This window comes from Cynara cardunculus, unplaced genomic scaffold, assembly GCF_001531365.2.
Source record: "Cynara cardunculus var. scolymus isolate 2C unplaced genomic scaffold, CcrdV1 Un_Scaffold_555, whole genome shotgun sequence".
NCBI lineage: Eukaryota > Viridiplantae > Streptophyta > Magnoliopsida > Asterales > Asteraceae > Cynara > Cynara cardunculus.
This window is the reverse complement of record NW_020200587.1, coordinates 51,747-61,224: the sequence shown is the minus strand read 5'-3', so window position 1 is coordinate 61,224 and position 9,478 is coordinate 51,747. Positions and strand designations below refer to the sequence as shown.

Here is a 9,478-nt window from a genome sequence, read left to right as displayed (position 1 = left end):
ATATATAGGGGCACGTTCAAATGAAAACCGTGCATTTTCTAAGAAACCATGTAAACCAATTTCGACCAATAGGAAAATTCCTTTTTTTCTAATTAAATTTAATCAATAAGGGTATTTCAGTCATTTTCTATATTTTTATGATAAATAAGGTAGTTATTAATAAATATTAAATAAGGAAATTTAATAATGGAAATTTCTTGAATGGTAACATATTAAAAAATTTAATATATTATAATATTAAAACTTGATTTGTATGGGACATTCATAATGAAAATGTTTCATAATGAAAATGTTTCATAATGAAATTGTTTCATATGGGACGTTCATATGGGGCGAACTTAATTCCTAAAGTTCATGAAACTGTTTCATATGAGGCAAATTTCATAAAACTGTTTCATAATGAAAAGGTTCATAATGATGAAGCATGTTCATGATCTAATACTGTAGGCATATTGTACAAATTAATACTCTAGGCATATTATCCACTTTAATGAAAATGTTTCATGAAACTGTTTCATAATGAAAAGGTTCATAATGATGAATCATGTTCATATGAGTGGAATAAGGAAAATGAACTATTGATGCAACGGTTTCATCAAACGTTTCAAAACAATTGAAAAATCGGAATAATATAATCTCTCTATTTCCTAATGAAAATATTGTAATGAATAGTTTCATAAACAAAGTTCAAAAAACAATGGTCATGAAACTGTTTCAATGTGAAAATGTTTTATTGTAAAATGGTTTATTTGCTTTGTCTATGCATATTATACGTGTTAATGAAATAGGTGCTTTGTGATTGAAGTTTCATGGTTATCCTTGTTGCTTTGTGATTGAATGTATAGTACATCTAGGTTCACGATGATCCATGTTGCTTTGTGATTAAGTTGATCCGTTTAGTTGGTAGGATGAAAATGAAACGGGTGCGTAATGTATTGTGTTCTTTTATGAAATAAATACATGATGAAACGAGTGCATATTATATTTTGTTCTTTATGGAATTAATGTTAATRTGWAAARATTTSATTATAAAAWGGTTCATTGATGTTATATTAATGTTAACTTTTGTTTATAGAATTAATGTTATATTGATGTTAACTTTTGTTTATGGAATTAATGTTATATTGATGTTAACTTTTGTTTACCAATTTGTCCTTATCATTGAAATAAAATAATTTTTTAATATTTTTTATTTTTTAATTTCTAAAATAAAGTAAACTAATATTAGTCATTGATCAAGAAAATGGACGGATGAGATTGGTTTACACGGTTTACACAAATGTGGCAAGTTTTTATTTGAACGCTCCTCTATATATATATATATATATATATATATATATACTTGGGATCATGTGAGACTAGCTTGTTTTCGTGAGACCCGTGAGACCACTTTTTTACACTTGAAACTTCACAGCAAAATGCTGTGAAGGTGACTTTTTTTAACCTTCACAGTGTTTTTGCTGTGAAGTTTCAAGTGTAAAAATATGGTCTCACGGGTCTCATGAAAACAGGCTGGTCTCACGTGAACCCAACGGAAGATACAATAATGAACAATTTGGAAGGTCATTAGTTAAACGAGAGCTTTAGGGTTTGCAAAAAAAATATGTAAAAGAATCAAATAAACGAAAAGGGTTAGGAATCCGTACCTTAAACTCCATGAAGCCTCGATCAATCTTTCTCTAGAATTCGTATCCCTGTAATTAAAACAAGAATGTTCATACTAAAATAACATAACTTAATCTCACAAATTAGAAGGAATTGAATATCACAAACCTACCTCTTGTGTTCTTTTCCTTATAAAGGAGTTGATGTCATCCTTTGCCTCACACCATCCAAAACTTGTTCTTATTAACTCTAGCTTTGGAGTAGTAGACTGTCCCTTGGTGAAAACTGTCATTCTTGGACATCTTTCTATTCTCAAAGTATATAATGATGGCCATTGAAAAGCCTGATCACTCCCCAAGCAAAATCCCTCCAATTTGTTAAGATGAGCAAGTTCTAAGGATTTTAGAAAAGGGAAGGAAACCATCTCGTTAGTGGAATCTCGCACTGCCTCCACAATTACCTTCAAACCGGTGCAGCAATGTATCACAAGGCGTTGCAGTTGGACTAAACTAGCAGCCATGCCATGAGAGAAAACATGTTCCATATTGTCACAAAAATGAAGTGATACCCTTGTGAGGTTTGAAGGTTTGGATGGTATCCACCAATTACTCTTCCATATAACTTGTTTTTTCTTGGAAATTAGTATCACATCATCTGCAGATTGTGTTTCATCATTTGTCCCTTCTACTACTTCAAATACCTTTTCTGCTTCTTCAATATCTCCAACATTTTCTACGTTAAACAACTCATGGCTTGGAAATATTGCTTTACTGTCAAAATATTGTATATCTACTTCGACTAAGTTGGAAAAAGACCAAGGGAATTGAAGTAACTCTATTATATCTGCACCAGTCGAGCAGGAACTTGACTTATAGAGTTGACCCTATTAAGAAAAAGACATACATCGGTCAGCCACACTGATAAAAACTAAAAGAATGTTAATTAGTTGTGGAAGGCACATGTTACAACTAGATGGTAGTAAGTAATTAATTTTATAGTTCAATGAACCAGGTAACAACGTATTTTACCTCATGTGGTGCATTGGTCCAATCGAAGTTGAGGCCACATTCAAGACTATGTTTGCCTACACCTGTATGTATGTATTCTAGTTTCGAAGCCATCGAGCGACCAGATGTGAAAATCATCATTTGCGGACAACGGTAGATCTTAACCTTATCCAATAATGGCCACTGGAAGTCATTCTTCCCCAAGAAGAACCCCTTGAGACTTGGTAAACCAACTAGTGTAAGGGTCGTAAGACGAGGGAAGACCACATCTTCCAATCCTAATATGTGCTCTCCATTGTCTTCCAGCTTCACAATCACTTGTATTGCAGAGCAATCACTTATCTTCAACTCTTGGAGTTTGTTAAGGCTCTTAAGTATAGAAGTTGTGAATATATATTTCAAACTGTGGCATCCGGCAATATATAAGATTTTCAGGTTGGGCAATTCAAGTGAAGTCATATTTATCGGCGTTGGGATTGTAACCGTATCACCACTTCCTTCACCAATATTAGCATTGTCACCAACCGCTTGGTATGGAATCAGAGCTAACAAGGCATGACATTCCCGTATATCTATTGTTTTTGCATATTGGAAAGAGGACCAATATGCTCCACCAACTTGATAACACTACAATAGATGACAAAAAAAAATTAAGTCAATCAATTGAGATATCGTATGCAACAAGCGAATATTAACGAAGATCATAAAATATACAACTGATAGTACATTTACAAATAAATACAAAATTTGAAGTAAATAGTTAAATGTTCACGTGATAGTGATAAAAAACGAAACTATACCTGGAATTTATCATAAACAGAAGAAGCAGTAACAGTGGAAGTCATGAGTTCCTTGCCCCCACAGTTGTTACCACCACCATCGATACGCTTTAGGCATGGTAAATAACCAAGGTTGAGATTGTCTAAATGCGGGAAGAAAGTCGTATCTGTGTGGCAAGATATAGACGTAGCCATTCCTTCATATTCATCGTCTATGTCAGAAACAACCTCTTCCATAGCATCACACGACTTTATTGTGATGCTAATTAAGTTGGATAGAAGTTTGGCCATGAGAGGAGAGAATAAGTATTCTATACGGCCACATGAACAAAGGGTTATGCTCATGATATTGACGAATGAAGAAGATTTCGGTTCTTGTTGAGAAACTAAGAATTGGTTCCAATCGTACTTCCACAAATGAGTCATCCTATTCAGACCATGTAATTCCAGATCCTTGAGGTGAGGGAGTAGTTGCGGTTGGTGATTATTCTGAGTTGTTGCCAACTTTCTACAACTTGAACTCTCTATCTTAAACACCACCTCCACCCCTTCAAAATAAAGTAACCTAAGCGTATGAAGTTGATGCAAATTATGCATGAGATAAGATGGGAATGCAACATTATGAATATCATCTTCCACTTCTGATATGCCTTCATTGGTTGTAACATTAATCTGCATATATTAATTCCAACAACAAATGTAATTAGCAAATTCGTTTAACAATAACTAAATTGCACCAACAATTTTATAATGAAACTGAAAGTTAGGATGACAAAACATACCTCTTCATTGTTGCTTTTATTTTCTCCCCACCCATCAATGCCATTTATACTAATCTTCTTAAGTGCCCTCATGTCAAAATTTGAGGTGGTAGGTGTGAATACATTTCTTAACCTCTTGCATTCTCTTATCACTATGCATTCAACACTTTGAAAGCCAAGAATGGGGAGACTAGAGTTGACTACTCCCTTCACCCTCCAAACCTCTCTAAGTTTCCTTAATCCAATTGTTGTAATAGATCTCAAGTTGTTGTTCTCTTGCTCAATTTCACCAACACATGATTCCAAATCAATGTTGAATAACACATCAATGGAACCACATTCGGAAACTGTAAGTTGTTCCAGATGATACAGCAACGACATTGGATTGCTTGGAAACAAGTTCACAAGACTATCACATTTTTTCACTTCAATCATTCTCAATTGACTAACCTCATTACTACTCAAATATTGACTTGGCCATATCTCCGTCAACTTCTCCATCTCCGTAATCGTCAAATCCTTCAACTTAGAACTCACAACCTGCATCATAATCAAATAACTACATTCAAATCAAGTAATATTGTGACTTCTATTACTAACTAAATCTACTAGAAAATTGAAGTTTATTACTATAACTTTTACGTTAACTAAAACATATGTACCTCTTTCTTTAGAAAATCTTCATAAATGCTAGTGAAATTTGGAAGGTTATCAAGTTTCAATACTTCCAGTTGTGGGAACTCAATTACGTTGCCACCCAGCTTGCACAAACTCATTAGCATTGGTAGATTAATCAAAGATAGGAACTTTAGAGCTGGAAATTTGATGACCTTAACTTCACAATTCTCATCATCTATAAGTGTTTCTAATGCAGGGCACTTGATAATTTTGAGGTGCTCAAGCTGATTCAGACCATTTGCCACATGGACTGTGAAGAGGTATCTCAAATGTGCACACTCACAAATATGAAGGACTTTTAAACTGAAAAATGGGCATCCAAAACGATGCAARGATTCCCCTAAACAATCTCCAAGATCATTTATACCATCCACTTGTAAATGAAGCACCTTTGTCTTTCCATACAAATCATTCACCCTAGAATCCAAAAGTTCACATTTGTTGGTCACCAAACATAATGTGTTTTCTTCTGAATGTTTGCTTTGGAGATCACAATCATCAACAGAGCATCCCAAAGAGATCTTGAACCATTCAAGTTTCCCAAATGACATATTCTTTGGCAAAGCATTGTCACCAAAAAACTCAATTGCTATTTCAACAAGGTTTTTTGAACACTCCACTAATTCATCACCATCGGCATGTCGTCTAACCCTGCGCATATAAAGCTCTTCAAGTTTGACCAAACTTTTCAAGACACCATCATCAATACAAAGATTACTACAGCCTGTCAAATCAAGTAACTTTAGCTCCTTCAAATTTCCAATTGTGGATGGTAACTTTTCTATTTTGCAATAGGTAAAACTAAGCAATTCCAAGTTTAAAAGATCACCAACAGGAGAGCAATCAAACATAAATGGGCATCGATGGATACTTAGCATTCGAAGATTACTCGAGTATTGTGATATGGGAATCAATGGATACGTCATATTTTCATACACTATTACTTCAAGTTTCTCCATTTCTTGATAAAAGTCTTCAGGAAACGACTTCTCTCCATTCATAAGGTTCAATAACAAGAGGTTTGGATATTTACGATCTCTAGGAAACTCAGACATTCCTGTGCATGTTATTGAAATTCTTTTGCAAAACTCGCTCACAGGTTTTGCAGGCCACTTTGACATATCACCGACAACTGAAGCATGTTCGCCTTCGGAACACATGTCTAAAACAAAAGCACGCACTAGATCGTGCATCTTGACACAACCAACTGCCTCACTTTGAATCAACAAATTTGCATGTATGAGTCGCTCAATGCATGTGTTCAACCTGTTTCTTGCTTTTCTTATAGTATCCACTTTGTTAAACATTCTCAAGGCCCAACCGTACCTCACTAACTCCTCCACAGGAGTATCGAAATCTTCGGGAAACAAACAACACAACAACAAAGTTGATCTAGTCTCTTCATCATGGAGATTTCTGTAGCTTATCTCAAAAACTTGATGCACGACTTCATCAACATCTTTGTTCTCTATTCTAGAACRTGTATCTTCCCACACATGCTTGCTTTTACCTTTAAGAGTACGGGCTATGGTTTTGATGGCAATGGGCAGACCGTGACATCTATTTGCAATATCTTCTCCTATCTCACGGAGCTCAAKATYGAGATCATCATCATCGGAAMCCTTTACAAATTGGAGAAAGAAATTATRTGCTTCTGAGTTCTCTATGACTTTCACATTGAGAATTGAATCAAGTTCAACTCCCATCGTAGTACAAACACCTCGGTCTCGTGATGTCAATAATACCTTAAAATCGATACCTTGATTTGGCAATGGACTTAACCCGATATCATTAATATCAACGAACTGCCATACATCATCTAGTAGTATCAGGAACTTCTTCTTACCACCATCAGAACGGGCCTCGAAACTTTTACGAAGCTTAATAGCTCTAGCTGCTGTAGTGGTTTCTTTTAGATCTAAACTCAGGAAGTCTGCTATAGCTAGCTGAATTTGATGCACCTCCATCTTTTCCCCTATAACAGCCTCAATAATAAAATCAAACAACTTCTTTTCACTTACAACTTTCTTTAGGTTTTGCATCATTATGGTCTTCCCGACTCCCCCCATCCCACATAAAGCTATCATGTGGGTTTTGTTGTCTGGTTGGAGGGCTTTAAGTGCTTCCATAAAAGTCTGCTCTCTAGATTTGAAGTCATTGTGATGACTTGATGGTGTAGAGGTGGAAAGCTTCATGGAATCAACTTTTCCAAGAGGAATTGGATGATCAGTCCAATCAATTCTAGACTTTTCTTCTTTGAGACGGTCGATATCCTGAATGATCTTAAAGGCTTTCCTTCCTAGCCTATGCCTAACCTTGAGATTGAAGCAACTGTCGACATCACTAAGACTTGTTTCCCGTACTTGTGCTTCGATATTTCCTACTTTTTCCAACCAACCACTGACCTCCATTGGAACCATAAGGTAATTGTTTTTTTTACGGTTTATGTGGCCTTCAACACCACGTCTTGTAGCTTCCAACTCTTCCATTCTTGTATCCATATCGCTCACATACTTTTTGTAGGAAATCAAGTAACCGAGGTGTTTCTTAACGGGAACTATGAGAGACTCAACCAGAGGACTAACAATGGCGGCAACAATCTCCATTGCGCGATATTCTTACTTGTGCAAGCACCTACAGAGAAGCAGACAAAAGGGAAGTTTATGCAATTACATATTTGACAGTTTCTGGAGATGGCAATGGAAGAAGAAAGCTTTCATTTACCTGAAACAGGATGGTTCTGCTGCTGCTGCTGCTTGTGATCTTCTACGTCAACAATTCTGAGGAACAAGACTAAGAAAATATGAGGGATTATAATTGAAAGGATCGTTGGGTATTTAAAATAATGCAAAATATAATAATAATAAAAAAAAAAAACAAGTTAATGCAAGTGGATGAGTGATCTCCATCACCCACGTGATTTCATTACCAAACAAATATGAATAGTCTTGATTGCTTCATTTCCTTTTATCGCAACCCCTCGTAATTGACTTGTGTTATCTTTGAAATTTACAAAATGTAAATTGATTTAATAATATATTTTATTTAATTATTATTGCTATTATATATATATATATATATATATATATTAATTAAATTATATTATACAATTACATATATATACTATTTAAGACTTGGATCTTGTGAGATCCGTCTGTTTTTATGCGAAACATTAGACCATGGTTAATCAACCTCTCATAATTACAAAAAAATGAATAAAATGAAAAATTATGATCGGTTAAATGAGGTTTTCACGGTTTTTTCAAATTGAATGGTTTTTATTCGATATATATATATATATATATTAATATTTATTATTAAAGTAAATATACACATTAACGTAATGATTTTAAAAAACTTAAAATAGTGTAATCCAAAAGTTAATTTTTATTATTAATTTTTTATTTTATTGAATAAAATATTTATNATGATTTTAAAAAACTTAAAATAGTGTAATCCAAAAGTTAATTTTTATTATTAATTTTTTATTTTATTGAATAAAATATTTATAAAAACCATTTGTATTGAATTTAAATAATGGGTAAGATTAAAAAGAATCTTAATTAATGTATTTCTATAAATAAATTACTGTCATTTGATGACATTATATGAACAAAGGCAAGATGGTCATTTTGTACGTTAATATTCTTGTTCAATTGGAATCCAAATATAGTGAAGATACTTTCCTGTATTTGAGACGGAGACGATTACTAAGCCCTAGAGTAATCTCAATTTGTGCTACATTGTGGTACATTTAGTGTTGATCATAATCTGTTGGAAAATGGTGTGATACATTGTGATAACATTTAGCCTTTGTAATAATATTTGATTGGACCTTGTGATAATCAATTTGTGATAATCAATTTGTGCTACATTGTGGTAACAGCACCTTCGCTACATAAAATCTGCAGATGTATTAACAACATTAGTACAAACTGGTGTGATACATTGTGATAACATTCTTAAATATTATGGATACAATCTTCAACAAATATGTGTGATTTCATGTGATTCATCAGAATAATAAACATGTTTACACAAATGAATTATTTTTTTTTGAAATTATTTCACTAAATGATATTAATATTTTATTTTAGGAATGTAAATCAATATTAATTTATTTTATTTGAAACGGTTGCATTTAAAAAATTAAAATTTAATTTTAAATTAGGAATTGACTAACATACCCTTTTAATTTGATTTTAATTGTATAATTAATATATTAAAATGATTGGTTGAGAGTGGTTCTCACAGTTACCATAAACAACTCAGTTTTCCCTTGAATAGGGCCCTATATATATATAGGCTTGGGTTCACGTGATACCAGCCTGTTTTCGTGAGACCCGTGAGATCACATTTTTACACGTAAACTTCACAGCAAAAACGCTATGAAGGTTTAAAAAAAGTCAAACCTTCACAGCAAAAACACTGTGAAGGTTTAAAAAGTTTCAAGTGTAAAATGCTGGTCTCACGAAAACATGCTGGTCTCACATAATCCCAAGTCTATATATATATATATATATATATATATATATATATATATATATATATATGTGTTCAAATAAAAATCACCCAATTTGTACAAAACCGTGTAAACCTCATTCAACCAATCATAATTTTTCATTTTTTTGTAACTATGAGAGGTTGA

The 9,478-nt window shown here is 33.4% G+C and overlaps 1 protein-coding gene across 1 annotated transcript in view; it reads right to left on the bottom strand.

The window, feature by feature from the left end:
- The window catches only part of LOC112501775, a 56,453-nt gene that overhangs the window by 1,898 nt on the left and 45,077 nt on the right, over positions 1-9,478 (bottom strand). Inside the window, exons 2-7 of the mRNA XM_025105491.1 lie at positions 4,815-7,464; positions 4,174-4,692; positions 3,413-4,063; positions 2,634-3,239; positions 1,778-2,488; positions 1,647-1,694 (exon numbers count right to left, since the gene is read on the bottom strand). Coding sequence (XP_024961259.1) covers positions 1,680-1,694; positions 1,778-2,488; positions 2,634-3,239; positions 3,413-4,063; positions 4,174-4,692; positions 4,815-7,436 — 5,124 coding nt within the window. The 5' untranslated portion in view covers positions 7,437-7,464 and the 3' untranslated portion in view covers positions 1,647-1,679. The remainder of the gene's footprint in view (positions 1-1,646; positions 1,695-1,777; positions 2,489-2,633; positions 3,240-3,412; positions 4,064-4,173; positions 4,693-4,814; positions 7,465-9,478) is intronic.